Genomic DNA, 17,535 nt, shown 5'->3' with positions numbered 1-17,535 from the left:
TTGTGGCTCAGTGGCTGAGTGTTGACCTATGAACCAAGAGGTTATGGTTCGATTCCCGGATAGGGCACATATCAGGGTTGCGGGCTCGATCCCCAGTGGGGACATGCAGGAGGCAGCTGATCACTGATTCTCTCTCATCAATGATGTTTCTGTTTCTCTCTCCCTCTCCCTTCCTTTCTGAAATCAATTTAAAAAATAAAAATTTCTTGTGGAGAAATTAAATTTTTTTTTTCATTAAAAACTTAACAGACCAGAAGAGTGATCTATCCAAGTATCTACAGAATTATTGGATTTTTCCTTCCATTTTAAAAGAAGAAGATAAAAACCTAAACACCTAGCATCTATACTATTCCCTAAACATATCCACTAAGCATTAAATATAGATTTTGTCGAGAACGTAAATAAATGTTAATTTTAAAGACAAGCAAATCAAGCAATCAGGGTTTATCAAAAAGTATCAGTCATGTTAAAAATCAGAATAGCACTTTTCCTCATGGAATATGCTACAGCAAGAAAAATGATTTATCAATAGGTATTGTACATTAACTATAACTCGGAATAAAGACCAAACAGAAACTTTTTCACCAAAAATATATATTAACAAGAAAACTGTTACATAAAACCATGCCTGAATATAAGAAATGATGTATTTAACATACGTTTCTTTCTTACCTTTTCCATATATTGTGAGCAGTTTGATTCTTGTAATAAATTTGAAGCTTCTTGTTTGTAATACTCTCCTGTTTCAGTCAGAAAAGGGAACTCAAAGATTTCCTGATAAAACTAAATAAATCAATTAAAATCATATTGAAAAAATGAAAACAAGCAATTTAAGAAATTAAAGGTCTGATTACTCAAGTTTTTAAAGGAGACTTTTTACCTTTAAGGGGAATTTTTTCTTATACTGTTCAACATGAACAAAGGAGTTAATAACCCCATGGATTACTTTCTGGTTTGGGTCTTCTCCACCACGATCACTAAAAGAAGGTATAACACAAAATATTCTTGAGAACACAAATTATCTATGGAAATACCAAAGTATGACAAAACATGACTGCTTATTCTATTAGTTGAATCAAATTGTAAAGCATTTTAATTGTCAATGTATCATAATGCTTAAAATTTTAATTTTTTCACTTAACAGCTAAATTAATATTTGATATTTAGTGAACATATTAGATGTCATTTCAATAAATAAAAGCCTTGATTGTAAAATTAAGCATATTCTGTTGATACTAAAATTATACTCTAATTTTAGAGTAGATATGAGCCCATCAATTCAAGACTTTAATATTGGTGGTCAAGAATATTTGAACTTCACTCGCCATAAACACTATTATAAGATTTGTCTATAGAACATATCACTCACTGCAATGGCTAATAACTATTTTCTCTCTAAGAGATCTGCAAGAGTTGCTGAGTTGTTTCCCATTCAAGCACAAATGAATTTATCTATTTAGAAGTTCAGTGAGATATTTAGTATAAGTTGCCTCCTTATATTCTTTTACATTTGCAAAGAGATCTAAAATCATCTCAATTATTCATCTGACATTTGATGGTTTCCTACTTAGTCAAGGCACTATTGCGATGGAAGTTTTAACCATGATTTTTAAAATCTAGGTGAATATTAGCCTTTCTAATACTGAAATAGGGAAATGAAATAGGAAAAAATGTTTGCCTAAAGCCACAGTAAAATAGTCTGGCCCTAAGTTACGAGTTTCTAACTCTAGTACTAATGCTCAGTTTAAGCCATTATACAGTCAAAGGTTTACCTTTCTCCTGGCAATCTTTTACCTCGATTCAAAATGTGTTTTTTTAATTAATAATTATTTTACAAAGAGAGCTGTAGATAATATATTACTATAACTCCCTAGTAAACGCTTTTTGTTCTTTGTAGTACGATATAAAGATATTACCTTTATATATTAGTGTCCCTCCCTGCCTCTGCATCCCTCTAATCCTCTATACACCCTTCCCTTAATTACAGTAGGTCCTCGGGTTATGTCAGAGATCCGTTCCTACGGCGTGACGTAACACGATTTTCACCATAAGTTAGAACCCGCCTACATAAGCACCTACGTCACTCACATGGAGCACACATACAGCAGTAATGAAGTGAAACAGTGAAAAAAAATTTAAAAAAAAGATAACAATTCTTGACCTTTACTTGTGGTAAATAAGTAATAAAAAACATAAAGCACATATGTACATACGTCGAAATGACGGAACTTTTTTTTTTATATAAATAAATGATAGATGGCGATGTAACCACGAACCGACGTACGTCGAGTCCAACGTAACCCGAGGACTACCTGTATCTGGATATTCTGGGGAAAGTTTTTGTACATAAATTAATGGCTACAGTAATTCTGTCAGTCACAGAATCTTAGATACAAAGTCTACATTTTTATATTACTAATAAGAACAATAAGGTGACACAATGAGCTCATTTCCTCTGCTTACCTTTGTTAGTTCCCTCTTAAGGCCAAATGAAAAATCTGGTGAAATATGATCTAACCTATCTTATCTATTTGGAACACATCACTTTTATTTTCCTTTTAACTTTGCCTAGGACCTAAATGAAAATCAGACAAGAATGAGAAATATCTGAATATTTGGAAAACCGGGTTACCTAAAATTCTTTTCATGACCAAATCCTATTGTCCCTGTTCAGCACCAGGAAAACTTCCACTCCTGCTATTCTCAGCACTCTTGACATTTGATTCTGATCCCAAAAGGCCCAGATAAGCTGGATTCAGATAAGGTAACGCCTAGAAAAAACATTGATATTCCTAGTGCTTAATAACTAAGTTGCCTCCCTATAAGAATAATATCTGAACTCAATCATTATAAATAGTGTATACTTCATTTCTTTTAGGCTGACAGATCATGAAAACAGTGAAATTATACTGACTAAATTTGTCATCTGAAATAAATCTGGTCTCATCTAAGAACAGTGGTCCCAAGAGATCAGCCTTGAGAAAAGATGTGAAGAATTTTTAACCCTGGCTAGATAGCTCAGTTAGTTAGAGCATCATCTGGATACACCAAGGTTGTGGGTTCAATCCCCAGTCAGGGGACATATAAGAATGAACCAACGAATGGAAGATAAGTAAACAACTAATATCTATTTCTCTCTCTGAAATCAATTTTTTAAAAGAATTTTTAGAAATAAAACGTATTATGTGATCTTAACAGGACTATGTGGAAAATGCTCACAATAATCATAATGAAATTCCCAAGAGAATAAAACAATCTGGGATAATGGGGACTAGTAGGAAAGTTTAGCCCTTAAGATCAGGATTTTGGAGTCAGACTTCCTGGGTTTGAGTTCTGGCTGTGATAATATATATACTTTGGGCAGATACTCAAACTCTTAGTACTCAGATTTCCTGTTCTGTAAAGTGTGCATAATATAATTCCTTACTTCATGAGGATGTGGTAAAGATTAAGTATAAGCCAAGAAAGCACATAGCAAAGTACCTGGTACATGAGTAAACAATCAATAAACATTAGTGAGTGCTGTAAATACTGATAGCAAAATGAAAGCATTTTCAATATATTACAGAAGATAATAAAGCTAAGAGTTCAATAAAGTGCTGATTGCGATTTTTTTAATGTTTTTATTGATTTTAGAGAGAGGGGAAAAAAGAGGTAAGAAGAGGAAGAGAGAGAAACATCGGCTGCCTCCTGCACACCCCCTACTGGGGAATCGAGCCCACAACCTGGGCATGTGCCAGGACCAGGAATCAAACTGGTGGCCTCTCAGAGCATGGAATGACACCTAACCAACTGAGCCACACTGGCCAGGGATGATTGTGATTTTTAAATCTTTTTTCTTTCTTTCTTTGCTTATTCTTTTTTTCTAAATCAAGGCTTTTAAAATCAACTAATTGAGCATTTAACTCAAGATAGCTGGCCAGATTTGTGAGTGCCATTAAAAAATCTGGAATTCTCAAAAGTCCCAAATCAATATGTGACAAGGGGCAAATTAATCTCTTATTAAAACCTTCATTTACCCCCTGTTTGAGAATAGAGTTTCAGCAAACTAAATGCAGTCTCCTGCTCCCACCTATATCAGAGAAATGACAGGAGGGGCACTTTTAAATATTCCATTGCTGGCCAGTAGTCCTTGGACCTGTAGAAAGTGAAAAAAGATAGAAAGAAGACTGCATAGCATAGAAAAATAAAACTACAGAACCAAATGCAAAAGACAAAGAATTTCTGTAAGGAGAGAGAAAGTGAAGGAAGACAGGCAAAAAAATTGCATACACTGAATGCTGGTTGGGGCACAGAGGTGGGCAAAACCAACAAGGTCATCGGGAGAACAAACCAGTCTCTGGAGCCAGGCAACAAGAGCAACTCTGTGTTTGTCCCGCTGGAGCAGTAAATGTCCTGCCTGAGGAGGTGAGCAAGAGAAAGCTCTGTGCCCAGATGACTGCTGCAGCACTCACCTGAGAGCACCACCTAGACCCCCCCCCCATTGCCACTTCAAAAAGGCACTGGGAAATCAAGGACACATTTTACCCTCGGATTAACAAGATTTAAAAATATCAAGCATTGGTGAGTGGTAGAGAAACAGATCTTCTCAGACTCTGCTTGTGGGAAATCAGGTACTTTACAGGGCAAACTGAGAAAAGTCTAAATGCACAAACTCTATGACTTTAGACAAAGAGCTGCATACTGACATGTGCACAATAGAAGCAATAGTTGTATTAGTGAAAAAACGGGAAACAACCGAATATATATAACTAGGAGAAGCATTTAATAACATGAGGTAGAACCCTACCAAATAGCATAGAGTAGTTTAAAAATAATTATGTACAATAGACACGCTCCCAGGACTAAACTGGATTTGCAACTAAAATACAAAAAAGCCATCCTGAATAATCAACTGAAGACTACCTAGAGATAACCCTGATAACTAAGGATGGAAAGTGGAGACTGCATAGAGACTGACTGGAAGGGCAGAGGTGCAAAAGGGCTGGCCGAGCTCCCACAGACAGCAGCTGAAGTTTTAGAGATATCTCAGCCGTGGGGGATTGCCACTGAGAACTCTGGGATCTAATCGCCAAACTGGGCCCCCCAGCAGAGAATATCAGAAGTGAGAAAGGTGTCCACATAACATGTGGCTGTGAAAAGCAGCAGGGTTGCTGTCTGCCAGGGAAAGATGGCTGAAAATGCATGTACCCTCATAAAGGGCCAATACACAAGATTTCATGAGCAGCCACTCACCTTGTGAGAAAGGACAGAGTGGACTGCAGCTGTGTGAGCAGAAGCCAGGGTTAGGGGCTCTGGGGTTAGTCCTTGTAGGGCTGTCAAAACGGTTTCCATTGCTTAGTCATTCCCTCATACTGCAGAGGACATCTTTCTCAGGCAGACCTATTCAGGTGGTATTTCCCTGGAAGGGGGGAGTGGGAGGGGCAATTAGCCCTTTGCACTCGCTTGCTTTTTTCTCGATTCCTTTATTCTACTCGGGATTTAATTTTTTAAATACCCCAGATTTTACAAAGCGCGGCAGTAGAATAAAAAACTGGAGTTTCTTTTCATACAAACTTATTTATTTGGATTTTTTTATATTTCAAATTATTGATACATTCAAAGAGTATAAAAAGAGCTGCTACCGATGCTAACCGTGTGGAGTCACACTCGACATCCGAGTGCAAAAGGTTAACCCACACTATTGGAAAACCCCTGGCCTATCATGTGGGGTTTCTCATTAAGAGACTGAGAATAACAATTAGCTTCCAGGCAGAAGCAATTGCCGCATCCAGTTGGGAAATCACTCCCCTGACCTGTGGACAATTGCCTGAGGCTACTCAAGACTAAATCCAATCCGACTACAGGCAGAGGTGAGTCTCTGGAGGCTTTGTATCTTTGTCTAATCTAATTAGTCAGAAACAACATTTGACATTGTCCTGCACTAGAGACTGGGAGACATAGCAGATCTACCTAACACATTGTAGACACAAACCCAAACAGGTAGCCAAAATGGGGACAGAAAAAAAAAAATCCCCCAACAAAAGAACAAGAGAATTTTGCAGAAAAAGAGATAAGTGAAATGAAGATAAGAAACTTATCAGACATAGAGTTCAGAATAAGAATGGCAGAGGCTGAACAACAAGGGAAAAGATATCGTAACTATGAAGAATGACACAGCACTAATAAAGAACACATTGGAAGGAACACAAAGCTGATGCGGGAAAGCCAAGGACTGGGTCAGTGAATCAGAAGATATGGTAGAAAAAAATCACTCAAAAAGAAAAAGAAAAAACAGGAGGACAGAGTAAGGGAGCTGTGGGACATCATGAAACATAACAATATTCAAATAGGTGTGCCAGGAGAAGAACATGAGCAAAGGATAGAAAATGTGTTTAAAGAAATAGTGGTAGAGAGCGACATAAGTAAACACCTAAACTTGCCACCTCGCACAACAACTTCAAAACTACAACTAAAAGACAAAATGGACATCATCCAGAACCACAGGAAGGCTGGCTGAGTGGAAATTCTACAACTAGAAGGAAAGAGAAAAGCACACTGAGACTCAGAGGAGCTGCGGAAGTAAAGAGCAGAGGTACAGAGGCGTGCGCACGCACGCAGAAAGGGCTGGCAACTGAGTACACAGCTGGCTTTTTCAATCCGCAGGGAGACACAAGCTTCCGACTGCTCTGAACTCCAGTTCCAGGCGAGACTCTAGGGACCCAGACTCATATGGGGAGAAACTGGACTGTCTGGCATCGGGCGGAACTCAAGAGCGGCTTTCTCTCAGAGGTGCTTGCAGCAATTACCAAGGGACACTGAGACCCGGGGGCCTCTTAGGGCAGGGCTGATGGGAAGCCATTGCTGTTTGCTCTGCCCTGAGACTCTGCCGCACGAAGCCATTGCTGTTTGCTCTGCCCTGAGACCCCACCCCACGAAGCCACTGTTGTTTGCTCTGCCCTGAGACTCCGCCCCATCCAAGCTGTGCACAGAGGCTTTTACATATGAATGGCCTGGTCCTTTGAAATCTAAAATTACCTAACAAACTGCAGCTGAGTCAGAGAGACCCAGAACACCCAGAAGAAGGCCCAAGGCCCCACAGCAGCTTGCACTCCTTCACAACTGGGCCTCATCTGGGCACCTCCAAACCCCAAACAAAGAAGAGGAATCTGCAGATCTCTCTGTAGCTCCTGCTGGGTGGCCTCAGGCAGAGGCTAAATTAGCACCTCCCTGGAAATCCAAGAGCCAGTGTACCCAGTGGACAGAGTGGGACCATCCAGATTACAACTCCTCAGATCCATAAGGGACACACTCAGGGGCAGACTCAGTGAGCACCAAAGCCCCACTGAAGCAAGTCTTGCCTCATAAGGGTGTCTCCAGCACAGAAGTTCTCCCATCATAGACACAGATGATCCTCACAGCCAATTGGCCTGGAGGTCAATTCCTCCCAGTGATACCAACAACAATCAAGGCTTAACTACAACAAGACTGTGCACACAGCCCACAAAGGGGTGCACCAAGAGTGTCCACCTCAGGTAACTGGGGAGGCTGAGCCACTGGGCCCTATTGGACACCTAGCACACAAAGTCACTCTATTAACACAGGGAAGCAGCCAAAATGTGGAGACAAAGAAACAGGTCATAAATGAAAGAAATGGAGGATATAGAGTTCAATACCACAGTTATAAGGTTTATCAAGAATTTTCTAGAAACCGCCAATAAATTTAGTGAGACCCTCAAGGATATGAAAAAGGACCAACTAGAAATTAAGCATACACTGACTGAAATAAAAAATAATATACAGAGATCCAACAGCAGACTAAAGGATCGCAAGAATCAAGTCAAAGATTTGAAATACAAAGAAGCAAAAAACACCCAACTGGAAAAGCAAAAAGAAAAAAATAATCTAAAAATATGAACATAGTGTAAAGAGCCTCTAGGACAACTTCAAGCGTACCAACATCCAAATTATGGGGGTTCCAGAAGAGAGAGAGCAAGATACTGAAAACCTATTTGAAGAAATAATGATCGAAAACTTCCCCTACCTAGTGAAAGAAATAGATTTACAAGTCCAGGAAACGCAGAGAACCCCAAACAAAAGGAATCCAAAGAGGACCACAACAAAACACATCATAATTAAAATGCCAAGAGCAAAAGAGCAAGAGAAAAACAGTTAGTTACCTACAAGGGAGCACCCATATGATCGTCAGCTGATTTCTCAACAGAAACTATGCAGGCCAGGCGGGAGTGGCAAGAAATATTTAAAGTGATGAATAGCAAGAACCTACAACCAAGATTACTCTACCCAGCAAAGCTATCATTCAGAATTGAAGATCAGATAAAGCAAATATTGAAGTACATAAAGGGAGGGACTGATAGTACTACAGTCATAATAGGGGACTTTAACACCCTGTTGTCATTACTAGAAAGAATTTCCAGACATAAAATCAACAATGACAAAGTACCCTTAAATGACACATTAGACAAGATTGATTTAATTGATATTTTTAAAGCACTTCACCCCAAAGTAGCAGAAGATATAGCCATTGTTTTAAAGTCTATTTTAAATTTTTTAAAATTTTTTTCTTATTATAGCCACTTAAAGTCTATTTTAAAAAATTTTAATTGTATTTATTGATTTTTAGAGAGAGAGAGAGAGAAACAGTGATTTGTTATTCCACTTATTTATGCGTGCATTGGTTGATTCTTGTAAGTGCCCTGACGGGGATCAAACCTAGAACCTTGGTGTATCGAGACAATGCTCTAACCAACTGAGCTACCCAGCCAGGGTAGAATATACATTCTTTTCAAGTGCACATGGAACCAGATTATTTACAATAGCCAAGATATGGAAGCAACCTAAGTGCCCATCAATGGATGACTGAATAAGAAGTTGTGGTAGGAGCCCTAACTGGTTTGGCTCAGTGGATAGAGCGTCAGCCTGTGGACTGAAGGGTTCCAGGTTCGATTCTGGTCAAGGGCATGTACCTTGGTTGCAGGCACATCCCCAGTGGGGGGTGTGCAGGAGGCAGATGATTGATGTTTCTAACTCTTTATCCCTTTCCCTTCCTCTCTGTGAAAAATCAATAAAATATGTTTTTTTTTAAAAAGAAGTTGTGGTAGGAAATATTACTTGGCCATTAAAAAGAAGGAAATCTTAAAATTTGAAACAATATGGATGGACCTAGAAGGTATTTATGCTAAGTGAGATAACTAAGACAAAAAAAGAAAATAGCATATGATTTCACATATATGTGGAATCTAAAGAACAAAATAAACTAACAAAACAGAAACAGAATCATAGACACAGAGAATAAACTGATGATTGCCAGATGGAAGGGGGTTAGGGAGCTAAGTGAAAAAGGGCAGGAATTCAGAAACTTGACTTGAAGTGGTGAACACACAATAAAATACAGTATACAGATGGTACATGGTAGAATTGTGCACCTGAAACCTGTATAATTTTGTTAACCTGTGTTACCCCAATATACTCAATAAAAAGGAAAAACAGGGGAGGAAGGTATTAAGTACTACAAATTGACAATTACAAAGCAATCACAGGTATGTAAAGTACAGTTAAAGGAAAACAGCCAATAATATTATAATAATTATGATGCCAGGTAGGTAGTAGACTTACAAGAGGATCACTTCATAAATTATCTACACTAATCAAAGAGAAAGATGCAAATTGACCATCACTTCACGATGCCCACCAGCCAATATGGAGTATGCAAATTAACCTGACAAAGATGGCAGGTTAATTTGCATACACCCACCAGCCGATCAGGAATGAGTATGCAAATTAGCCTGACAAACATTACAGGTTAATTTGCATACACAGGCGCCGAACAGCCCGGGGCGGGGCAGCCGCTTGCGCATGTGCTGGCGCCAAGCAGCCTGGGTCCCGGCGACGGGCATCCTCGGAACCCAGGCTGCTCTGAGCCTGTAGGCCCGTAGGCCCGGAGCGCCCAGGGTCCCGGAACAACCCCAGGCCACTCTGGGCCTACACATGCAGGCACCGAGCAGCCAGGGGCAGGGCAGGAACATCCCCAGGACCCAGGCGCTCTGAGCCCGCGTGCACGCAAGCACCCGGGAGCAGGGCGGGAACGTCCCCCACAGTGAGCGAGCAGACAGCAGACTGCGGGGAACTGCTTGCCCCTGGCCCTGGGCAAGCAGTCCCCCGCAAGGCTCCCACAGAGAGCAGACACCAGGGCCCTGCTTGCCCCTGCAGCAGCGAGCCAGAGAGCAGACACCAGGGCCCTGCTTGCCCCTGCAGCAGCGAGCCAGAGAGCAGACAGCAGGGACCCTGCTTGCCCCTGGCCCCAGTGGTAAAGGGCAAGCAGGCCCCCACAGAGAGCAGACACCAGGGCCTGTGGTGGCATCAAGCAGGCAGGTCCGCAGAGAGCAGAGAACCACTGGGAGCAGGCCTAAGCCATCAGAAGGACATCCCCTGAGGGCTCCCAGGTTGGAGAGGGTGCAGGTTGGGCTGAGGGACGCCCCACCCCCGTACATGAATTTCATGCACCGGGCCCCTAGTATTAAATGTGTAACTACTATGCTGTATACCTAAACTAATCCTATATCATAAAAGGCCAATATGCAAATCGACTGGACGGCGGAACGACCAATCGCTATGACACGCACTGACCATCAGGGGGCAGAGGCTCATCCCAGGAGCTGCCCCCTGGTGGTCAGTGCACTCCCACAGGGGGAGCGCCGGTGAGCCAGAAGCCCTGAGCCGGGCTCACGGCTGGCGAGCGCAGCAGCGGTGGCGGGTGCCTCTCCCACCTCCACAGCAGTAGTAAGGATGTCCCACTTCTAGGAATATATCCCAAGAAACTAGAAACACCAATCGGAAAGGATATATGCACCCATATGTTCATAGCAGCACAATTTACAATAGCTAAGATTTGGAAACAGCCTAAGTGCCCATCAGCAGATGAGTGGATTAAAAAACTGTGGGACATCTACACAGTGGAATACTATGCTGCTGTAAAAAAGAGGAAATTCACCATTTGTAACAGCATGGATGAACCTGGAGAGCATTATGCTAAGTGAAATAAGTCAGTCAGAGAAAGATAAATATCACATGTTCTCACTCATTTGTGGAATATAATGAACAACATAAAATGATGAACAAAAACAGATCCAGAGACAGAGAAGCATAGATCAGACCATCAAACCTCGGAACAAAGGAACCTCAGAACCGTCAAACCTCAGAACAAAGGTACCTCAGAACCGTCAAACCTCAGAACCTACCTCAGAAGGAAGGTAGGGGAGGGTGGTGGTGAGGGGGAGAGATCAACAAAAGAACTTGTATACATGCATATAAGCCTAACCAATGGACACAGACACAAGGGGAGGGGAGGGCATGAGCAGGGGGGTAGGGGGACACAAGGGGGAGGGGGGGGCGGTAAGGACACATACAAAATGCCTTAGTCAATAAAATTTTTTAAAAAAAGGAAACTAAGGAGAAAATAAACAAATGCTACTATTTACTGAGTATTTGGTATTAACATTAAATTTTAAAATATTGTCTCATTCTCTTTTGTGGCTTGCTTTTTATTAACCCCTTATTTCTCACTAGGAGCCCCTCACATGAAAAACTCTACATTTGGGTCCTCTTAAAGAAAGCAGATTCACTAGAAAACTATATAAACAAACAAACAAAATAGAAACAGACTCATAGATACAGAGAACAGACTGATGGTTGCCAGAGCGGAAGGGGTTTGGGGGATGGATGAAAAAGATGAAGGGATTAAGAAGTACAGATTGGCTGTTACAAAATAGTCACAGGAATGTAAAGTACAGCAAAGGGAATCCTATATAATAAAAGCCTAATATACTAATGTCAGGTCATCTGTTCAACCAATCAAAGAGCAATATGCTAATGATATGCTAAGGCCACTCAACTGCTTGCTATGACGTGCACTGCCCACCAGGGGGCAGACACTCCGACCAGTAGGTTAGCTTGCTGCTGGGGTATGACTGATCGGGACGGAGTGAGATGGGCCGGACACACCCTGTAGCCCTCCCGTGGTCCTTCCCCTGCTGGCCAACCTCCCATGTCCCTCTCCAGCCACAATCGTGTACCGGTGGGGTCCCTTGGCCTGGCCTGCACCCTCTCGCAATCTGGCACCCCTTGGGGGATGTCGGAGAGCCAGTTTTGGCCCAATCACACAGGCCAGGCCCAGGAACCCCATTGGTGCAGGATTTCGTGCACCAGGCCTCTAGTCCTATATAATAAAAGCCTAATATGCAAATCGACCAAACAGCGGAACGACCGGTCACTATTACACGCACTGACCCCCAAGGGGCAGACGCTCTACACAGGAGCTGTCCCCAGCCCACAGGCCCCAGGCCAGCCAAGGAGAGACTGGTGGCAGCCAAGTGAGCAGGCAGGGCTAACTGGCAAGTGGGTGGGGCTGGCTGGTGAGCGGGCTGGCGCTGCCCCCCAATGGCCCCACCGGTCACCTCCTGTAGAGGGAGGCAACCAGTGGCAGCGGCAGGGGGCAGGGCTGGCGAGTGGGCGGCGCTAGGCCAGCCAAGGCAGGTACCAGTGGGGATCCCCCAATCGCCCTGCTGGTCACCCCACAGATCGGCCCTGATCGCCAGGCAGGCCTAGGGACCTTACCCATGCATGAATTTTGTGCATTGGGCCTCTACTATAGCCAGTAATAACTATGTATGGTGCCAGGTGGGTACTGGAAATATCGGGGGGACCTCTGTAAAAAATATATGCTTATGCATAGACCTGAAACTAATACAAAATAATAGACTATAAACTGTAATTTAATAATAAAATAAAATTTTAAAAATTAAATTAAAAAAATAAGAAAGAAATAAAAAAGAAAGAAGATTCCGATAGAGTGGTCATTATCACACTACAATTCACTAGTCTAAGTAATTCCTATAAACATCAGTTCCAGTAACCTGAAATTGCATAACTGACTTTCAATGCTTTTGCTTCTCTAAAGCTGATTTAGTTCTTCTGATTTCCAAAGATTAGTAAAAATCTTTTAAGCCAGAGCTGACCCAAGGATATTCTATTCCGAACTCCATAGGAAAACTTCCTTTGTCTCAACCTCGATTCACATAGCAATTAGGTAAAGAGTCAATCACTCTGGGCCATGAGTAGAATGGGAAGCTATTTCCCATAAATCTGCCAGACAGTAACAGGCAAGTTACTGGTTTAACACTGAGGCTAAGAGATAAGGAACTAACTAGAATAATCCACTTACTTGAATAGGTTATCCTCATCAGGCTTTAAACAGAAATAATATGTTCAAACAACTCAACACTCCCTATAAGATCCAAGAGGTTTCAGAACTGGAAAACAGTAAGGGACTTACTTCCCTCAGGGACTTATTTATTTACTAAGCATGTTTAAGCTATAACTATAGACCAAAGACTTGCCCCAAAAATTAACAATAACTTTTAAACATTGGCATTAAGATGGAAAATGAGGCTCATTACAATAAAATGAGACCTATGTCTGGTCAATAGCCAAGCAACTATTAAACAATATCAAAACAGCAAATTAGAACTGACTCAAGAAGGTAAATGTCAGAACTCACTTTTTGATTTCTCGGAGCAGCATTCGGATAAGGATGGTCTGAAGCGGTTCAACCATTAATTTCTTCCACATATCCAATGCTAGCTGCCAGAAAAAATAAAAAAAAATAAAAGGCTGAATTACTTAGTATTTCTTTATAACATTGTTTAAGACTTTTAAAATATAACCAGCAAAAGAAAGATACAGCTATATAGTTCAATCACTGACACTGCTACATAGTATCCTATTGTATAAATACACCATGATATATTTTTCCTTTTTACTGCTCATGACATATGTTTGTGATTCCAGTTTTGCTATTTGAGAAAAATGCTGCTATTCTTGTATATATCTTCTGGTGAACATAATAAGCAAAAAGCTCTCGGATATACACCTATGATTGGAGATGCTGTGCTATAGGGTTAGGGACATATACAGCTTTACTAAGTCAAGCCAAATGGTTTTCCAATATATACTCACACTAGAGAACCAATGCACGAAATTCGTGCAAAAGGAGACCTTCCTTCCCCTGGCTGCCAGCACTGGCTTCCCTCCAGCAGCCAGCAGGCACCCCAGGCACCCAGGACCCGGGCTTCCCTCACAGCTCCGGCTTCATCCGGAAGGTCGTCCGGTCTAATTAGCATATTACGCTTTTATTATTATAGAAGAAGATAAGCAATGAATGACAGTTCCCATTAGTTAACATCCTTGGCAACAAGTATGACTGCCAGACTTTAAACTTTGCCAATCTGTTGGATGTAAAATGGCATCTCCTTGTAATTTTAAATGGCCTTTTCTCAATTGAAACTGGGTATCATTTTATATGTTTATGGTGCATATCAGTTTTTTTCTCGTGAAATTCACCTCTTGCCCATTATCTCATTAATGTTTGGCTCATTCTTAATGAAACTTAGGAGTTCTTTATATATTACTAGAGGCCCAGTGCACGAATTCATGCACCAGTGGGGTCCCTCAGCCTGGCCTGTGGGATCAGGCCGAAACCAGCTCTCTGACATCCCCCAAGGGGTCCTGGATTGCGAGAGGGCGCAGGCCAGGCCGAGGGACCCCACTGGTGCATGATCGGGGCCAGGGAAGGACACGAGAGGTTAAGGGTTCCAGGGTGTGTCTGGCCCCTCTCGCTCAGTGCCAATCAGCCGGACCCCAGCAGCAAGCTAACCTACCAGTTGGAGCGTCTGCCCTGTGGTGGTCAGTGCACATCATAGGGACTGGTCGACTGGTCGACTGTCTGCTCCCTGGTGGTCAGTGCACGTCATAAAGCAGTTGAGTGGCCTCAGCATATCATTATCATATTATACTTTGATTGGCTGAGCAGATGACCAGACGACCAGACACTTAGCATATTAGGCTTTTATTATATAGGATAGAAATTAATCCCTTGACAGTTTTACATATTATAGTTTGTCATAGTTTGTGACTTGACTTTTTAATTTCTTTAGTTTTTTAGTAAAAATATATTATAATGTACTCAAAGTTATCAATCTTTTCCTTTATCATTTGTATTTTTTGTATCTTTTAAGGACTCCTTCCCTATCCTAAGGTCATAAGGGTATAGTCATAGGATCATAAGGTCTTCTATATTGTCTCCCAAAGTTTTCAAGTTTTCCCTTTCACATTTAAGCCTTTAAACTCCTGTATATTTTTCCTATACATAGTACAAATTATTCCAGAATCAAAAACTAATTGCTCCTGTTTCTAACTGAACTGCATCCACAGAGGTATAAGTCTGTTTTTTTGCCTCTATATTCTGTTTCTCTGGAGTAACTCTACTCAGATCCATTGGTAATTCCATTTCAAATAAATAAAAGCATCTGTCTTCTTACAAGGAACATCCTTCAGGTTTTGCCCTTTTTTTAAATAGCATGAACAAGTAAAAATAGAAGGTAATACATAAGAAAATGAGATTTTATAGCAAATGTTTTAAAGCAAACATTACACTAGAGTATTTCTTTCACAACCAGCATATGCATTATACAATTCTCCACACTTAAATCTGAGCTGTGGTGGGAGGGCAAACTGGTAAAGCCTTTTGAAAGGCAAGTTGGCAGAGCAAGCTTTAACCCAGAAAATCAAGTTCCAGGTACCCACTCTATGAAAATTTCTGCTTCTATATAAAAAGATACATACATAAATATAATTCCATGAGTGTAAATTTTTGTCTACTTTGTTCACTACTGTATTCCTAAAATACAGAACAGTGCCTGGCACACAAAGGGATTCAAAAATATTTAATAAATAAAAGATGTTCACTGTACTGTTGTTTGTAATAACAAAAAACTGAAAAGATAAATCATTTAATAAATTATTGTTATTTGCCTAATGTAGAATATTAACCTCTCACACAAAAATTAACTTATATGAAAAGAACTCCTAGACATGTTAACAAAAAAGGTATGAAATACAAGTTGGAGGACTTTAGATATGGTATGACACCATTGTTTAAAAAATAAAATAAAAAATATTATGCATGTATGCATGAAATTTATATGCAAATACATGGGGGTAAAATTCAGAAAAGATATAAATCAAATTGTGTATAGTGATTTCCTCTGGGAAAAGGAGCAGGCTTGATGGTATTAATAAGGAATAATCATTAAAAGTAAAATACTCACTTATAAACTCACTTATTAAAGCAACCATTGTTAAGATTTTGATATTTCTCACTGATATGCTTCACGGTATCCTTTTTTCCCCTTCAATTTTATTGCTATTAAATATACCATGTTACCCTTATTAAAGGTCCTATGAACAATTTCCTACTACTGTTTTATTCATTTGCCTACCTTTATAACAAAATCATACTGGATATATTCTTCCACATAAGCTTTTTATTGTTGGCCATTGGAAATTTACACTGTCTATCCATTATTTACCCTTATTAACATGACTGCAAGGAATACTTTCAAACAAATTCCTAACAAATTTCTTAAAAGGATGATTCTAATTTAAATCTCTAATAATGCTACATCTTATGTTTATTTCCTTCAATAACACTCATCATAATTTAACATTAATTTCTTTACTTCTTTGGCATCTGCTTCCCATGAGGACAGGGACTTTCTGTCTGTTCACCACTGCATCTACAATGTCTGGCTACTCAACAAATACATATTACCTGGAAAAGCAAACATTATACTAGAGTATTTCTTTCACAATCAGCACATGCATTATACAATTCTCCACATTTACATTTGAGTAAACTACTTGAGCTGCATATATCACTGTTTTTCTTTGAATTTAATTACTTTTAAAATTTAAAATAAAATTTTTATGTGCATAAATTTGTATTTATTCTCCTTTAGAATCCCTTTTAAGTCCATGTCCCTTGCACTTTTTAACTACAGAAGTCTCAACATTTTTGAAACACTTTTCATGAACTTTGTCACATAATGGAACTATAAACCTATCATCAGTGTAATTATTAAAATACTTACCATATCTTTTCTGTTCTTCTCATCTGTTTGAAGTTTCTTAGAAAATCATTACAGTATTTTATTTACTTAAAATTTAGGATGTTTTGAATTTTGACCTAGTTAACTCAGTGTCCTTAAAAAAAGGACAGTGAACCAAATGTTTTTAAATAAATAAAAGCATTCTTATGCTTGACAATATTTTAAAGAATTTCCTACCTCTCCTATTTCCATAAGCGGTTCATTCATATCTACACCACCATAGCCATACTGAAGGTCAGCTTCTGTCAATTTATTTTTTTTAATAAACTGGGTGTTGAGATACCTAAAAAACAAATGTGATATCATTGAAAAGTATGTCAAATAGGTAGAAAAACAAATAACTTGCAACTTTGGAACAATAATTTTAGGGTTACAAATCAACTACAGAATAGTTGAGTAATATATCCAAAAGAAATTAAATAAAAATTTTAAATTATTACCCAATTTTCTATGTAAGGACTTAAGAGACCAAGGATAAGACCTTTAGAGCAGCAAAAACAAAACAAACAAACAAAAAAAACCCTATAATCAC

The 17,535-nt window shown here is 39.9% G+C and overlaps 1 protein-coding gene across 2 annotated transcripts in view; it reads right to left on the bottom strand.

Moving 5' to 3' along the window:
- The window catches only part of CUL2 (cullin 2), a 150,722-nt gene that overhangs the window by 69,169 nt on the left and 64,018 nt on the right, over positions 1-17,535 (bottom strand). For both annotated transcript variants that reach the window (XM_079769123.1, XM_079769122.1), the window contains exons 5-8: positions 17,181-17,286; positions 13,556-13,638; positions 881-977; positions 673-783 (exon numbers count right to left, since the gene is read on the bottom strand). In XM_079769123.1, coding sequence (XP_079625249.1) covers positions 673-783; positions 881-977; positions 13,556-13,638; positions 17,181-17,286 — 397 coding nt within the window. The remainder of the gene's footprint in view (positions 1-672; positions 784-880; positions 978-13,555; positions 13,639-17,180; positions 17,287-17,535) is intronic.

The sequence above is a fragment of the Cnephaeus nilssonii genome, assembly GCF_951640355.1.
Source record: "Cnephaeus nilssonii genome assembly, chromosome: 4".
NCBI lineage: Eukaryota > Metazoa > Chordata > Mammalia > Chiroptera > Vespertilionidae > Cnephaeus > Cnephaeus nilssonii.
This window is presented reverse-complemented; position numbering and strand designations above follow the sequence as displayed.